This window comes from Mauremys mutica, chromosome 1 (genome assembly GCF_020497125.1).
Source record: "Mauremys mutica isolate MM-2020 ecotype Southern chromosome 1, ASM2049712v1, whole genome shotgun sequence".
NCBI lineage: Eukaryota > Metazoa > Chordata > Testudines > Geoemydidae > Mauremys > Mauremys mutica.
Window position 1 is genome coordinate 19,383,080 of NC_059072.1, and position 18,624 is coordinate 19,401,703.

At 38.5% G+C, this 18,624-nt stretch overlaps 1 protein-coding gene across 1 annotated transcript in view; it reads right to left on the bottom strand.

The window, feature by feature from the left end:
• SEMA3A (semaphorin 3A) overlaps window positions 1-18,624 on the bottom strand; it is a 304,533-nt gene that overhangs the window by 144,125 nt on the left and 141,784 nt on the right. Inside the window, exons 4-5 of the mRNA XM_045001962.1 lie at window positions 4,888-5,045; window positions 991-1,053 (exon numbers count right to left, since the gene is read on the bottom strand). Coding sequence (XP_044857897.1) covers window positions 991-1,053; window positions 4,888-5,045 — 221 coding nt within the window. The remainder of the gene's footprint in view (window positions 1-990; window positions 1,054-4,887; window positions 5,046-18,624) is intronic.

Below are 18,624 nucleotides of genomic sequence, written 5' to 3' on the forward strand. Positions count from 1 at the left end.
CCACATATACAGCACTGGTTATATATGTCAGTCCTGACCTAAACTACCTCTGCTGTTCCAAAAATGATTTTTTGACGTAGACAACAGTGCTCTAAGGACTAGGTTAAGCCCAGTGAACCCACTTTCACTTTTGACCTAAGACAGTACTAGAACATAGTTCTTCAGAGGCATAAGATTGGCATTATGAATATTTTAGTGAACCATCTCTGAAATTCAGGCCAGTAATGTATACACATGGGGCCAAATTCCACTCTCAGTCATATCCTTGCAACTTCACTGATTTCCCATTTGGCCCACTGTGCATGTGTCCATTTGACTTACTGTGTATATGTATGCTCTTCTGCTCCTATAATGGAAGACAGGGCTAAACTATCAATATACACTGAGAGAATTTTTAGGACTTGTGGCCAAATCTCTCCCACTCTCATATGTACAAAGATGGAGATATGTGAGTGAGAGAGAGTGAGAAGGTAAGTAAAGCAGTTATTATATAACTGTTTCTTTCCTGAGGCACCAAAACTGATGCAAAAAGTTAAAACCACTTAGGCCTCAATCCTGCAATAAACTCCATACAGGCAGAACCCAAGGAAATCCTGCATGGAGACCCACTTCAGTGAAGTGCCATGTGGGCACAAGGGTTTATATGGAGCTTATTGCATGATCAGGGGCTAAATCAGTGCACAATTAATGAAATCAGAAGAAAATTAAATAAGAATCAATGATTCTCACTTTAGTGGGTGCTTTTTTAAGAAATACTTTCTCTTCAATTTGCATGATTTTCATCCTCTTATGCATTTAAACTCAGCGTCCATTTTTTTGGACCAAAATACCCAACCAATCAAAAAACCTGATGTGACCCAAATCTCATGTTAGAGTAAGAAGAGTAATCTTAGGAAAAATAAGTGCTTTAAAAATTAACACTAGACTTCATGAAATATTCAAATTTTTCACACACACAAACAAAACACCATTATAAAGATTTGTACTTACCAGAATATCTTTTCCAGCCCACTTACACTCATCCCTTCGGGTATGAGAGACAGGCCAAAAAATCTAAAGAAATAAAATAAAAATCACTTTATGCCATTTCATGCTTCAATAATCAAAAATTGTATACCAAGTGCTATATATAGTCTCTTCACCCAGTTCCTTTGCTTTTCTCTTTATTCCTTTCACTGAAAAAAACCCAAACATAAGCAGAATAAAGTTTATATAATGGGAATCATGGCAAAGAAGATTATAAATACAGGTGTATAATGTGGATCTCTGCTACGGACTTTGAAAAATATGGAAGCAAAGGGCTTGATTTTCCTTTCAGTTATACTGGTATATCAATATTGATTTTAATGTATTTACAACACTGGTTTAAAAATGTAATGGAGCCCCAGGCCCAAAGCTTGCATCTTCTTGACATCACTGAATATGATAGATATCTATTATTATGTACCATTTAATTGGGTTTGGGAATATTGTAACATAAATGGGACTCTTGACTGTTTAGTTTATATAGTAATTCACTTTTGTATCCTGCTTTTCAATTAAATGAATAAAAATGGATATGTTAGTTTGATGCTATTATTCCATCTAGCACTAATGCTGATGCTGATTTGGATAAGTGTCTTTGCAAATATCTATAATCTTCCAGTAATACCCCCTAAGCCTGCTGTATTATTACTTCTGGTAGAAGAAGTATCTCACTTCCTACAGAGAAAACCCAGAGACCATTTCAGTCAATTATTCATGTCTGTTGAAAATCTTTTAGGAATTACATATAGAGTAAAACATGATCTTCACATAATGCCAGGTTACGATTCAGTTGGTAACTTCAGATAATGCAATATGAATGGTGACAAGACTGGATTATAACCTTCGTATTCAATACATTACTTATAAAGTAAAGGGGAAAGTATTAGGAAATAGGATGATTGCAGGTGACAAAAGAGAATTAAGGACATATTGTTAGTGATGTTTTGAGGTCTAGGGTGGACCTCAACCAACACCCAAAAATTCAGAATTTTCTTTAATAAATATAATATAATATGATCCAAACAGAATTTGAACCTCTTGAGTCTATAAAATTTGGCTGAAAATTTCATGAGAACACGGTCTCTTAGAGGATTCTTTCTGCTTCTATTCCTGGCTTAAGAAGTTCAGAGAAAAGTGAAAATGAAAATTTACTAAGTTGAAAAAAAAATTATCCAAATTTTTTAGAGCTCCCAAAAGGTTCAGTTCAGGATCAATTCAAGTTTTGGAGAAAGGTTCCTATATAATCTTAACCAGTTTTTCGTAAATCTATTATGGGCAGGTCAAATTCTCCTCTGACAATGCTGCAATTCTGTTGACTTGATGTGAAAGTCAGTGAATTTGCACCATTGTAATGACAGGGTGAATTTGGCCTTATTTGTGCTATTTTGCTGAGACCATAACTTACTTCGAGTGCTTAGGTAGAAATCCTCATTGATTTCAGTGGAGATGCCTGCTCAAAAAATGATGGGATGATGTGATAATTGATAATAATAAGAGATGAACCTGAACCACAACCTGAGATTCAAACACAGCTAAGACTTTAGAAAAGTTTTGATTTGGATCTAAATTTCTTCAGTGACCATGGTCTTTATATTAGGCTAATCCAAAGATTCTCTAAATCTTTGGGAACGTTCAAATCCCACTTTGAATCTGCAGTTTTGAGCCATCAATAATAATTATCTTTCTTTCATATAATAATGTCTGTTTATTATTTCACACATTGTTCTAGAAGTGTTTGAAGACTGAAGAACAGAAGATACAATTCCCTTAATGTCAGAGAGCAGTTTTCTACTGTGGAAACACCATCCTTTCTTTTAATTATTCCAGATGTTTTGTGCATTAAACTATGAATCCCTCAGAGGATACAAATAAATAGCCAGGTTCCTTTATAGCTGCTCTAAAGAGAATAGAAAAGAAAATACTCAGTTTCCCTTTTATCTTTTTCCTTAGAGAATTCAAATGAATGGCCTGTCTTCCTTCAGAATACAGAACACAAGGTATTTATTGCTATCATCTTAGGAAGCTAATAAGCAAACGGGCAAAAGGTCAGGAATACCAAGAAAAAATCCACTGGTACTGAAGCAAAATATCTTTCATAAAGTTGAATCTAAAATGCACCATAAAAGTTGTGGGATTTTAAATGCTTGAACATAACATAAATCAAACCTCCATCTCTGTGTTTACCTTCTTACTCTTTGGCAAAGCTCATTAGAGTAAATGAAAAGATAAAACAACTTTTTAGACTCAAGCAGAAGCATACCCAAAAGCACCATTGAACTGTACATCAGCTTTTAATTTTAGTCGACAACTTTTACCAAAAGTAATGTCCTCCATTAAGGGCAAAGAGCTTTTACCAATCTGTCACTCTTTTATTAGTATCCAATCTATTATGGTTTATGAGTAGCAGAAACTCACTTCTTTAAAGCACTCCATGCTAAGGAAAAGAAATCAACACTCACCCTCACAAACACTGAAGTGGCCCTACTCTCAAAAAAAGTGAATGGTAATGTGACCTTTTTGTGAGAGCTGTCATGACAGTCATCTTCGTTTTATTGAGCAGTAAACATAAAAATATGGACTGTTTGGTGAATAGCTGGCTTAAGGTAAAGTGCATTCATTTACTGGTGCTACTGCTACTACATTACTACTTTTCAATCAACTCTTCCTTATTATGCAATGTAAAAAAGAACTATACTACTGTGGATACAGTGGACATGGACCAGAAGAAAGACACATAGAAAAAGGGAGCTGTGTAGATATTAGCACCATAGCTTTATAAAACCTTAAAGCTTGATTGCTTAAATATAAGCATGTAAAATTCCACGATTTTAAGCTTCACCTTAGGATCTAGGGATTAACCTTTTATGATACTTTCAATATGTTATATAAAATAATTATATAATACCGCTATAAAAATATACTAGAGCTTTAACTATTCTGCCCAGGCTCCTAACACAGGACAGGCACAAATAATTACAGAACATTAAAATGAGGTTTACCTTATGTTCTCTATAATTAGTAGCTAAAAATCATACATGCTATATTCCTGATCTTGCTGACTTGCGGCTTGTCTGCACAAAAAGCTTTCTCATGGCAAGCTGGGATGTGAATATACCCTGCACTAGCATGCTGAGCATTACCTGTCCACCTGGAATCTGCTGACACACACTAACAGTTTGTTAGTGTCCCCTGATCTGCCCCACTTTGAAATACGAGTAGACTAAGGCCTGGTCTACCCTAGTGGGGTGGGGGGATCGATCTAAGTTATGCAACTTCATCTACATGAATAACGTAGCTGAAGTCAACATACTTAGACCCACTCACCGCGGTGTCTTCACTGCGGTGAGTCGACTACTACCGCTCCCCCGTCGACTCCGCCTGCGCCTCTCGCGCCGGTGGAGTACAGGAGTCGACGGGAGAGCACTCGGGGGTCGATTTACACGATAAATCGACCCCCCGCTGGATCATACACTAAAGCACACTAACTGTTAGTGTGTGTCAGCGGGGTCTACATGGACAACTAGCACAGCAAGCTAGCATGAAGTAGAATCATATTCCAGCTTGCTACTCATTAAATGTTCATCTAAACAAGCACTTGCATTGTTTATATATATATGTTCAAAAATAAAGAACTGGTGTAACCATTTATACCAGGTCCAAATTTGGCCTATTATTTTTCCCCCTTGTAGCTGCAACAATTTTCTTTTTTGGGGGGTGGGTGGGAAGTTAGCTGTCATAAGCTGTCATGACAATTTAAATGTAGTTTATATCTACTGTCAAGTTATACATTATACCTCTGCATAACAAGATTTGTACCACAGGTTTTGTTAAAAAAAACAATTATAGTAGGATTGAAGATACCTTTTGATATTCCTTGATGTTAACCAGGTTGAAAGAAAATATGTGATCCTTTGCTCCAACATATAGTCTACTCCGTTCCTCATCCAAAAGGAAAGTGTGGTAATTGGAGCTATTGGCTAGTCCATTGAAAGTGATTACATTGTTGGTTTCCAACATCTCTGCAAGATAAAGTTAAGATTTTTTTTTGTTAATTTGATGAAGATCGCAGGCTAATGTCCTGATCCTGTAAAGCCTTCACTTTGAGCATATGTGACTTTATGGGAACAGTTAGGTGCATAAAGGTAAGCATATTTGCAAGTTTGTGGAGGATGAAAGCCTAAGCTCACTGTTACACAAGCGCTGAACTATGAATGAAATTCTGCACAAGGCCACAACACCACTTAAGTTCCACTGAAATCCTATTTTGAGAACTTATTTGGGGTGTGGGGAATTTTACCCCAGGGAACTAACCAGGAGTGGGCCAAATTTTGTTGTTCTACAGTCAATGAGAGTCGCAGGCATATACCTGAGGATGAATCTGGCCAACTGAGGTAAATTAAATGCAAAGGCTAACTCTTCCGTCTTATTATAATGTTTGTGGGCACGTATAAGCCATTTCACACAGGCCATTAAAATATGGGGGAAAGGAGACAAACGTGACAAGCTGTTGAGATAAAAGCCACATGTTAAACAAGGTCCTTACTTGTATTACTAATACCATCTGCGATTGTTGAAACAGGAAGAATTTGGAAAAAAAAAAGCCAATTAACTTTTTGCCATTTACAAGCTAGCATGCTTATTGCATTATACTCAGCAATCAGAATAATAAAATTAGATGGGTCAGTTTCACTTATGTTTATAGCCACTTTCATTTTCCAGTTCTCACTCACTTCCGCACAGCTGTTGTGTTTAACCAAGAGTGAGCTCCTTCTTCAGTCCAGGTGTTCACAGACCCACCTCAGCTACTCCCAGATATAAGCACAGACTTTCATGAAAGTTGTCGTAAAAGTAATTTGCATTAAAACACTCAGACTGCGTTTAGATTAGGTTTTGTAAACATACCTTTCATTCATCTCTCTCTCTCTTTCTATACATATTTTATTCTAAATCTTTTATTCAGGCCTTTCAAGACAGGTCTACACTAGCAATTCATACTGAAAATATTTTTAGTACTATGGGCCAAATTCTGCTCTGGGCTGTACACATGCTAGCAGGAGCCCAGAAACATGGGGGACATCTTCCCTAACATCTAGGCAGAATTCCAGTCTAGTGCTTTAGGCCCTGAATCTAGAAAGCACTGAAGCACACACTTAAAGCGTATGAGGAGTTCCACTGAATCCAGAGGAACTCCTCACATGCTGGTTCATGGCCCAAGATGACAGTTGGGAAAGGGAATGGAGGGTATCTTGACTTCCACACCAAGGGGTGCGGTGGCTAGTGGGCATGCCCAGGTTCCAGACAGCTAATCTGTTTGGTGTCTGCAGAACATGATACCCAGGATGACTTTCAATGAGGCTGAGATTTTCAGACCCTGCCTCATAGTGCACCTGTCCGCCTTGATTCATCATACCTTGCCTGGACAGGATGACACATGTAATGCACCGGCAGACCATGCTGTGCCATATGATTGAAGGCTAGATGTCACCTGTCCCTGTAACTATCAGTGTGCTCACATAATCCAAGGCAAAACCATTTTATGAAAAATGTGCGCCATACTTCTCTTTCTTCCTGTAGTCTATGAAACAAACAAATACGTTGATCTAAAACATGGACCACTTGAGGTGTATGCTTTTGGTTTGATATAATGCTAGTTTTTATAGCTTTTCAGGATTGGAGCAGCACCCATTTTTGTAGTAATCTGTAAGCAAAATGATTTTTTTTAAAATAAAAGTAATAAACTTTATAATAAGCTGAACAAGATACATTTGAAAATAGATTCCTGCCTAATTTCTGTGTAGTGGAAAGAAGTAATATATGTGCATATCTCAGGAGAACTAAAAACAAAATTAAGGAGGTGTAATACAATATGCATCAAGGCAAATCCTAAAGTCTTCCTTAGATTTTGCTCAGTATTCACTGTTCTTATTCAGGCAAACTCTCATTGGTATGAAGTGGAGCTTACATGAACAGGGACTGAGCCAAAAATTAATAAGGAACTAAGGATGTGCACCCTACTTTTTACTGTCCTCTAGGTTCCTTCTGGAGCCAAGATGATACACAAAAGTATATTATATGATGTTACACTTTTAAAAATCATTCTACCTAAGACTTAACTTCTCAAATTTCTGCATAACAAGAAGAAACCACATTTTCCCATGTCGGCCTGATGAAATAATTCTGGATTCTTGTCAAGTTTTAAAATTCAATTGCATTGCCCTCCAGTTCATTTATCTGCATTTTGTGTGAAACTTTACTAATTCTCTTTTACATTGTAATGACTGATTCAGATGCTGAATCTCTTTACTGAATGGTGAGTGATACAAATGATTGATAGCTTAACTTGTCTTAGGACTCTCCTGGTTAGAAATGCATTGATGTTATTTTTATCTGATAATTCTCCACATAATATAGCTGTCAAAAGCCTTTATACTTTTTCTCTCGTGCACTTTTTCTGTTTAAATTCCCAAGGGTGTGATTCTGCTCTTGGTTACTCTGGTGTAATCAGGAGTAACTCCACTGAATTCCATGGAGTTACACAAATGTGAACCCAGTATAAATGAGATGTGAATCCGTCATCCACCATCTCTGCTTGTTAGAGAACTGAAATGAGGGCATTACCACTTATTTCTAATTATTTCACATGTACTGTTTCTGCTTTGTGCATTACTTTGTTTTCTAATTTAATGTCTGCTGACGGTGTCAAGTTATAGCACTGTTATCTGATGTCCTCATTAAGGAGAAGAGGTACAGCATAGTCAAGAGCAATTACATCTTCTTTAACACTGCCCTGCAAATGTGAGTCTATTTTGAGCTGAAAGGGTATGCAGAGATAGTTCATTTTCCCTGCCCATTCAATTGTTGGCTTCTTTGCAGAACAGATAAAGGTGTTAAATGCGATACCACCTACAGTGAAATTCTGCCTCCAGTGAAGTCAATGGCAATCTTCCAACTAACTTCAATAGAGCTAGGATTTCACCCCTTGGGTCCAATCCAATGCCCATCAAAGTATCCCATTGACTTTAGTTGGCATTGGATCAGGTTTCTAGGGCTTGATTCTAATCATATTTATACCACTGTAAATCAGAACTCACAATATTGGAGCCATAATATTGCAAAACCTGATGTGAAATCAAAACCAGCCTTCTATTCACTAGGAACTGACAACTGAGTCTGAGGACATGAAACAAAGTTCAAGTGTCGATGAGTCTCCCTCACTACTGATTTCTAGTAGGGTGGGGTGGAGACAGAGAGGCTACAGATTCTCCAAAGTTACATTGCTTGTTTTTCAGACATTGCACTTATTACTTTGGCAAAGAATATAACCATGCACTGCCTCCTATGATATTCAGTAAAGGGCTGCTGAAGAGCAGAGCAATGGCACTTGCACAATCAATACAAATTAACTGTTCTACCGCCTCCAATTAATGAGTTTCCAAGTGTTTTTCATCCAACGCTTTTTTTTAGTATTCAGCCAGTAGCCACAGAAGAGATTATGACAGAAGTAGCAATGAAAGGACACATTCCTGGAAGTGCAATGATGCTGATTAATTCTTTTCACTGTCAGATTGTCATACGGGCTAGGTACTGTGTTGATCAGCTTTGAAATAAACCCACATTTACAACAAAGGTTGAATTAAAATGACAGGGGCAACATGATGAATGCCTTCACAAACTCAATGTAATTAATATTGAGGTCTACAATGCAAGACCCTCATTCATTATTTTCTCATATTGAAGGGTGGAAGCCTGCTTTGCACATGACCTATGAAGACGCACAATAGTTACCTGTTGTTGTAATCGTTGGTTGACTTCCTCTATGCTTTCTCCAATTATTTTATTGAAAAGATGGTAACAGTAGTCCACCAGTTGCTGTAGCTTGACAAATTCCCTTTCTTGAGTAATTGTTTGGAGACCATTTTCTTATTTCCATTTTATATGTCTTCAGCTTGTACCCAGTCCTGTCATTTTGATCATTTCTTTGTAAAGCTATGATGACTGTGCTGTGACCTTAATATCATCTATAAAAGGTAGATTTATAGTGGATGGAAATACTTCAAATGTAATAAAGACCTTATCACTTTTGGTGCTGCTATTCCCAACTGACCTTCAACAGGATTGATGCAGATGACCAAAGCCAATACTTGGAAACGCACCATATGTTGTAAAAGTTTCTAATGATGATAAGTTTTCACTTTTTCCTCTCACTGAAGCTACATGGAGTTTGAATTGTTTAAGAGATAGCAGGCCAAATTCTGCTCTCAACTCCAGCACTGTAATCCCCTTTAAGGCTGGGTCCATGGTATGGTCTCTACTCTTATTTCATTCGCTCTTTCTAACATTTCCAATCCCTAAATATTTGCATTTGCTTTAATCTTTCTGCTTTAGAGGCCATAAAACATTTTTAATGGATTGATGTTTTTGTTGATCCAATGCAGGGATGAAAATAGGTCAGGATGGGACGGGACAGTACCGGCCCGTACATAGCTGATGTTAAAGTGCTGCCGCGGCAGCGCTTTAATGTCATTGTCCCTTTTGCCCTCCCTGGGCGGCTGACAGGGGAGAGGAGCAAAAGGGTCACTCCCCCAGGCCCGGTGATTTAAAAGGACTATCGCAGCAGCAGCCGGAGCCCCAGGTCCTTTTAAATCACTGCTGGAGCCCCGGGCAGCACAGGCCAGGCAGCGCTGATGGGCTGGCTGGGGGTAGGCTGACCCCCAGCCTCACCCCTTCTGCTCGAGGCCCTGCCCCTTCCAGGGATCCAGAGCTGGTCCCCCATACTGGTATGTGTTTCATATTATTTTCACCCCTGATCCAATGTGTCTTTCACTTGAATCTGAATGCTGGGTTTGTCAAAGCACCTTGGTAGAACCACTCCCAATACCCCTTTCAATATATGTTTATTTTATTTCCTAATGGAATTTCAGTCCAGTCATACATACAGAGATTAAGGATCAGATCCTTCCCCGTGAAGTCAATAGAAGTTTTGCATGCACAAGGAATGCAAGTCTGCTTTATTTTTACTACACTTTCTTTCATTTCAGAATGAAGTAGACAATCATAAATGTAATTAATATGAATGCGTCAAAGCCTGGGGTCCTTACCCGAGGCTTGATAATCCACTCTGTTATGCTAACTTTATGCCAGTTTAACTTTACTGGCTTTGTGGAGTTTGCAGAGAAGAACCTGTAACAGAGAAGAGACTCAGGCTTTTGGAATCAGTATTTACTCACTCCTATTTCAGGCAAACTCTTCTTGGAGTTAGTGGAAGTTTGTCTGAACAAAAATGTAAGATTTAGCCCAACATTCCTTTTAAAGTCTTTACAATAAAGTATCTTCCTGTGTTTTCAACTGTTTACAATCCAGGGCCCTATCCAGTTTTTATAGAAGGTGTTGAAAAGACTCCCCTTGTCTGCAATGGAAACTGGAGCAGACCCAAGCCCATTACTGGTGACTATACAGATGCATTATAAATTCAGAATCGCGTGTCAGAACTTGCTTGCTAACCAAATGAGTGGGCTGTTGCTTTCAGAAATTTCCCCACCTCTGTTGCTTTGCCTCAAGTGATATTGTCTCATTGTGCATCTCCTAGTGATAGATAAAAGATGAATCAAAAAGTATTTTAGCCATCATAAGGGGATTTTTCTGAAATGTTAAAGATGCTTCCCACAACATCTTGCTAGAACATTTCTTTCTTGTATCGCCAGGCTTTTGTCAGCCACAGTGCATTGCGTAAGCACTTGCTCACTTGCAAGATACGTATCTTGCTCTAACTGATGAATATCTTTCTTGTTCGGTACTTTCTGAAATAGCTCAGACATCACTGTATGTCTGACCATTTGCTTAAAGGAGGCTGTGCAGGGGAGAAAAGATGTAAGCTCTCCTAACCCCAACTTCTGTTCAGGGGGACAGAGGAAGAGTTATAGGGCTCTCCCCACTTTGCTGCCCATATGCAGAGGACAGTGCAGGCACTATGGGGCCACTACATCCTGCCAATAAACAAGTAGGGAGAAGAGGGCAGAGACTCTCAGACAGTGAGCAGAGCCCCTCATAATGCACCGAACAGCAGAGTTTAGCTGGTAAAAGAGGTAAACTGCATCCAGCACAAGGCTCCAGTGACTTAATTCTCCCGAATGAAACAAGTGAGAAAGCAGACAAGGAATTGTGACTCACGGTCCCTACACAAAGCTGCTTCATCTACATGTCTAGAAGTTGCATCTCAGCCTAGACCCAAACGTGGTCAGCGTCCTTTATTTTGTTCTGAGAAGCGGATCGACAATTTCAATTTTAATTAATTGTACTGGATTGCCTAGATGAATACCATCCCATCAGGTGATTCTGAGACCCTTACTCCCAGTGAGTAGCCCCTTCTAACTTAAGTACTAGTGTGACATCTCAATGTGAGCAAAGGTAGCAGAATCTGGCCTTCAGTGAAGAGAACGTATTAAAAGGGAGTGCAATAATCCCCTATAAGAAATGCCCCATCAGAAAACAAATCAATTATCAGAACAGCTAAGGGAAATCTTTTGTTGTGATATTGTTCAAACCATCACTATCCATCACAGCTTCCTCAGAGCAGGACTCTGTGTTGAGGTTTTCTTCAAATTAATTAATTTTGCATCACTTATCCCAATGTCCATTAAAAAAAATCTCAGAATTCTCTGATTAGATTTTGGACGTGAATGCTCTGTAAATAATGAAGATATTAGTGAGGCTTGAGGCAGCATTTGTCTTATGGCACATATATTGGACTTTAACAATTACCCTTCACTTTCGAGATAAGCTCAGCAGAAGAAAGGAAAGAAAAATGGTAACTTCTATGGGTAAATGGTTACACAATGATGACTCTAACTGGGAATATCACCAAGTGATCATTTTTTATTCCAGATGTAACACAAGCCAAATTTATACAAGAATATGATCTTCAACAGGGCTATGAAGGCCATATCCATTTTTGTTGTTCTAAAACCGGAAAACTTTTGCAATCAGGAACTTTGCTTTCTCCTACATTATGAGTTAGATAAGTCTGAAACTGCACTTTATGCCTTGTTGATGGCAATTCTCTGTTATTGTAATTTGAATGTAACAAATCATTGGGGGAATTACCTTATCAGTAATCTAAATACAATTGGACCAGCATCTCCTTCACAGCTGTTCAATCAATCCTAGCTTTCATCCTTTTCTATTACCTTATCATAACAGTTGCCAAACACTGAATTCTATTGACCTCTACTGAAAAAAAATCCCAAATAACATTTGCTTAGCTTTGCACTAATATAAACCGTTTGGTTTTGAGAGATGAAAAGTAAAGGAATAACGTTTTAATTAAAATTTTATCAATTAAAAATCTGGGTGTCCAAAGGCACAATATATGACCTTTCTTGGATTTGTGTTTTAAAGTAAATATTTTAAATGAAACACCCATCAGATTCTAGCAAAAAAGATTTCAATGCCGCAAGTATACCTTGACTAAAAACAGACATTCTGTCATTAGGAATGCTGGTCCAAGTTTTGGTTTCAGTTACATTGGTATGAGCATGGAGTAACTCAATATACTGTAGACGTCAATATACCGTAGAATTTATATGTATGTTTTTTATACTGTGAAACTGAGTGTAGAGTTTGGCCCACTAGTATCCAGTTGTATAGCAGTTCTTGAAGTGTTCTCTGTCTTAATAATTGAAAGAGTCACATGATATTTTAAAGACATAAAACATTTAAATTTTTAAAACCAACCCGTTTTCTTTTATTATGTGTCTATTTGGTCTCTGAAATGGATCCAGATTATCCCTATTGGGCAATCATTACCTTATAACAACATGAACATTATTAACCTTTGAACTAAACATGATGCTTTTTAAGATATATTTCATGTATACGTAACTATTACCCGTTAGACTTGGCAAGTCCATTATATAGTTTACTATGGATTTCATATATCTTTGAAACTCTAAGTCCTGTTACAGAAACGGAGACAATAGAAATTCTTTAAACTATGAATTTTTGATGACTAAAAAGCATTTAGGAAAATTAGAATATATGCACTTCACTACCAGCCCTGAAACTGTATATGCAAAGTGGAGATTAAGGATTCTTCAAAGTCCCAAAAGGAGTAATCATCAGACTACATACGATTTCTTCTTTGTAGGAATTCTGCACAACAGACATTTGGAGCCAGATTCTTTCCCCCTATCCCGCCCCTCTCTCTTTGTGTTGCACCAGTGGCACAATGGGGCCAAGATCTGGCCATAGCTAGCAAGGTGAGAATTCCCTCATCGTGGGGAGTTCCCACCTGGCATAAAGCCAGAATAGCTGGCTCCTAGGCCACCTGTCCTTCTTGTTCAGAGGGGCAGGAAAGCATATGGAAGGTGTATGTCCATAGTGCACTGAATTCTGTCAATCCCCAGCTTTTAAGGACTATTGCTATAGCCCTCAGTGTGCTCTAAACCACACCATGGCCTGAGATGACACAGAAATGGCCAGAGACTGAGTGAGCCATAACCATCTGTCTGGCACAGCCTCCACTCCAATGTGCTAAATGCTTGTTAGTACAGCAGAGAAATCGGGCCTTTTTCCACTGGGCCTTATTAAAGACTAGGAAGTTGCAGAAATGCCAGTAGAACTGAAGATAAATGCTTTGTCTCTTCCTATATACATCAACTTAAAACTGGTTCTGGTATTACTATTTCCAGATTCTGGCAATAAAAAATTGTTTCCTCCATAAACCTATCAGGAATTATTTAAGAAGTTAATAGCTATTAAAAAGACCCCCCCCCCAAAATTAACCCCTTGCCTTATTCTGGACATCTCCATCAAAAAATGCAATTAAAGCCACTCATCAGGGAAGGCAGTTTATCAAGCCCTGAAAGGGAACTTCATTAATGCTCAAGCCCCATAAGTGATACTGCTGTGAAAGTCGGTCTCCAACAAGGGAAAAAGGTACAAGTTATCAAGAAATGAAAGTGTAGACAGTATCCACTGGGGAGATCACATTATCTATAAACAGTGCCATGTCAGTCTCATGAAATGTCATGCCAGCGAGGCATATACAGGCTTTAAACATCTAACATGAGCATTCACAAATTGATTTAATTAACATAGCCAGGGAGTCTCCATAGTCATGTTTAGAACTTGTATGCAGTGAATGTGTTTACACAAACTAGACAGAAAGCTTAATGTTGTATTGCTAGCAATAGACTGTGCCTTTGTGTGGCTCAGCCACACAGGGCAGTGACAGGGAATAAGGCCAACCCCAGAGTTAGTGAGGTGCAAAGGGGAAACTAATATGAAAGATTGCAGTAATTTACTTCCCCCCGGAGTCCTATTTTCAAATGCGACTTTGGAATTTAGGAACCTAAGTGCCACTGTCTTTCAGTGAGCCCTTTGTTCCTAAATGCCTAAATCTATTCTGAAAATGGGATTTAGGTTCCTAAATTCCAAAGTCACATTTGAATGTAGGACTTAGGGCTTCTCTGTACCAGGACACTCAGGAAAATTATTCCAAATTAACTAAAGGTGTGAATTTAAAGTGGATTAGTTAAAATGCATTAAACCTCTGCATAGACACACTCATTCAGAATTAAAGTGGTCTTAATTCAGTTTATTTTAAAAGGCAAACATTGTCCCTCTTTTTGTTATGTTAAATAGAGTTTAGGTACTGAGCTGGCAATATACAAATGCAAAGAAAATATTTAATATCTAATGCAGGGTGGGCTAATTAATGTACAGAATTGGGACAAAGATTTGGAATCATTACTAGAAACTCAATCAAATCCTCAGAGTTGAAAAATAAAACCACTTTAGATTTTTTTACATAAGGAATAGATTTTTAAGGGAAAATATTTGTCTCGTTACTGTTGACTTATTTCAAGGAAGACAATATTTTCATGATGGAGAGCTATGGATAAAAATTTGTGTCTATCTGTCCAACACCCTTAAGAGCTCTGTGATTCACAAAATGAAAGTAGCCACCAGTTATTCTGCTTGTAGGCAAATCTTTATATCATATAAAGGAGCTAGTTAGATGGACTCTGTCCAGGTTTCCTTATGAGGGTGCAAACCACTAACCTGATACTTCCAATTCAAGACCTAGCAATCAACAGTCTTTCCCCTAAATCCGGTTTTTATTCAGTTGGATCCACCCTACTCTCTGATCACATACCCAGCACTTTGAGAAAGTGTCCTTTCAAATTAGAATAAAGGATAATTAAAGCTTAGCTGAGATTTACATCTTCTCCAGTCTCTTGATAGCCCCTGTTTCCTCTAATCCACAGGGGAGGATTTGAATTAATTTCAAGGAGAGACTGAAAGCAGTGGTTGGAGTAAAAAGAAAACGTCTGGGCAGGTGACATGAAAACTTTCCCACACAGCTCTGCTAATGCACTTTGATCACAATATTGAAAAAAGGTTACTTTTTCAATTGCAGACCTCCCCTGCGTAGACTATAGTGCCAAATTACACGTGCGATGGGACCCAATTCTATTCCCAGTTACACCCATGAAAATCAAGAGTAACAGAAGTCAATGGAGTTACATCAGTCAGATTGAAATCAAGCTCTGTGGTTCTGGGATGTGAGATACTTCTCATTTACTCGGTATTTCTCAAATATGATCTCTTAACTTGTTACTGTTATTTATCAAAGGTTTCCAGTTGTACCCACAATGTCGTAGGTGCCGTACAAACATTGAGGAGGGCATGGTTCCTATCCCAAGAAATTATAGTCATCAGTGTACAACTCACAGAACCCACAACACTGTTTTCAGTTCAGAGTGAGTTTTTTATGGTGTGCAATGCCCTATATCAAAACCTTCAATGCACTTCAGGCCATACTAACCAAACCTGCTTTTTCTGGTCCTGCCCTTCTTTTTCTTCCCTATACTCGTGTAATTATAATTCACTCTAGTACAAAAGGTTCCTAATCAACAGTTAAAGTCAAACATGGAAAGTAAGCACTAAACATGCTATCGCTGTCACGTTTTGTATTTTCATTGCTCTATCATCCCAGAATGTGGATGGGATGAGAGCTGTTCCATCTAAACAATTATGTCCTACAAAAAATGTCAGTGAATTTGGGAAACTATGGCACCTAAATGCCAGGCCCCAGATCCTCAAGTACAGCTCAGTTCTATTCAACACTCCTTAAGAAAATGTTGAAGAGGGGACAAAAGTGATGTTAGAGTGGTTTGGCCCCAAGCACATATTAGAGCAGCCTCGGAGCTGATCTAAATTGTGCTGTCTTTTAACGGCCTCTATGTGCTGTTAAACCACTTGGCACAGCCAGAGTGCAGTGCACTCCAGCCATGGTGCCTCCCTCCCTCTGTGCCAAGGGGGGGATACAATAGAGGTGGCATAGAACAGGTTATGTTGGCTCTGTACAAATTGGGAACTCCCTTTTCCAAGGGAAATCCCCACCTGGTTTGTTAAGGCAGCTTTGCAGCAGATATTAAGGATCTGGCACTGAATCCATGTTGGATGGTACCTGCTCCCCTTCTTCATTTCAGCCTCTTCATTGTACGACCTGACCTTATTTTTCCTATGTCTAAAACATGCTCGTCAATGACAACCAAGACAGTGAAAACACTGCTTTGAAAGTAGTTATCTGAACTGAGGAATATTTTTTAAATTAAAATTAATGGAGAAAGAGCCCATACAGCTAACTACAAAGCTTCAAATTAGAGTATTTCTGGCTATTTTGGTAATTTCTGTATTGCAGACAGACAATCCTGCTTTAGAATCAGCAATGAGGTTCAACAGATATTTATATGAGGCAGCAGAAGAAGTGAATGGTTTATATTCTTGGAGGCCTCTGTGGTATACCAGGAGATAACTTCTTCCCTTGCCCATTTAGACAGAGATCAGATGAATATCCTCCGCCTCTGTACTCTATCACAGCAGAAGTCTTTAGGAAATGCTCTCCCCTGACATGAAGGCGGGAGGACCATGAAATCAATATAGGCCTGATTCAAAGCCCATGGAAATTGATGGAGAGACTTCGAGGCCCAGATCCTCAAAGGTATTTAAGCAAGTTCTGTTCCCTGCCCTGCCTGAGTGTCTCTATTAGGTATATACTACCTAGAGGCCTATATAACCTGGTTCTTCCACCTCCCAGATATGTGCCCTAATCACTAGGTTAGGGACCATCCTGGGGTGACTCTCTCCGTGTCTCTTTATTCCATCCTGGAACTAAGAAAAATTTCCAAGTCAATATTTGTCAGAAACAATACATTTGCATGAAAGGTTTCAGTTTTGATCAATCGTTCATTTCCAAGAAAAAAAGCATTTTGTAAAATAATTCCTGACCAACTCTAAATGCAGGAGATACCTCCTTTTATTCTTCCAGACCCAACGATCCTATTCATTCACAATGGTGCCACTAGTTATGGTACAAATTTCTCTTCAAAAGCATATTTTTTTGCATGAAATATTTGTGTGTTAGTCAACTACACCTCAAGTTTCAAAATGCGCACATTGACCTAAGGTACCTTGCTTCCTCATTGACAGATGAGAAACATCTGGAAAGCTGTAGACAGCATCTGCTGAAAGGTAAGGGAGAACTCATGTTTTTCTTGATGGTCACACATGGACTAACACATCATGATTAAATGGTACTCTTGAGGACTTGCAAAAAAAAAAAAAGTTGCATATGACCTAAAATTGAACAGGACACTGATTCAGTGTTTTCCAAGTAAGGGAACTCTGGTTGGTACTGAACACCTCCAACTAAACGCAAAAGGCCAGATCTTCAGCTGATATAAACTGGTAGCTCCACTGACTTTAATGGAGCTGTTTTGATTTACCCCAGATGAGGCTCTGGCCCAAAGTTGAGTGAGCTCAGCATCTCTGAGAAGCCACTTATCACTTAAGAGGACTGTGGCCATTGGGTCAACTCTATCACAAGACAATGTCAAGCAATAATGAAGCCTCTGTGCTTTAGCCTGCTTTGTAATATAATACTTAATGACTAAACAATATCTGTGGCAAAGAAGTTATAAAATACTACTGTGGTATCCTGTGGCCAAATGCACCAGGCTTCTAAAATAGCTGGGAAAATGAGTCTTTGACTTTATGTCGACATCAATTTATGTCTAATTGTTTAAGGACACAAATCGGTTGTTTCCAAAACATCTGCAAATAGTTCAGCTAAAAAAATGTATAAGGATGCTAATGGAGAGATTTCTAGAACATAAATGGAAGTTAGCCACCTAACTATCCTCTGTGCTTTTGAAAATCTCCCTCTTAATGCATTATTTACCCATGCATCCAACAACTGCAAGCCCCTCAGGTGGGATATTGTCATCTGCATATTCTTGATGCCAATGAGCACTAAGGCTCCTGCACTGTCAATGAGTGTATATATATACACCGTTCTATTTTTTTTTAAATGCTAATCTATCTTTCAGTCTATCTTAGCCATAGCTTGCATACCTATCACAGTGGCAGCCAGCCATAAACCCACAGTGGAGCTAGACTTTAAATTTTTTGATTTAGAATTAAAGCATGGCCCAAACCCCTATGGAAAAAACAACAACAAAAAATGCTCCTTTTAGATACATCATCTTTGAGCCTTAAAATGATCTTTACAATCATAATGGTCCCTTCTGAGCT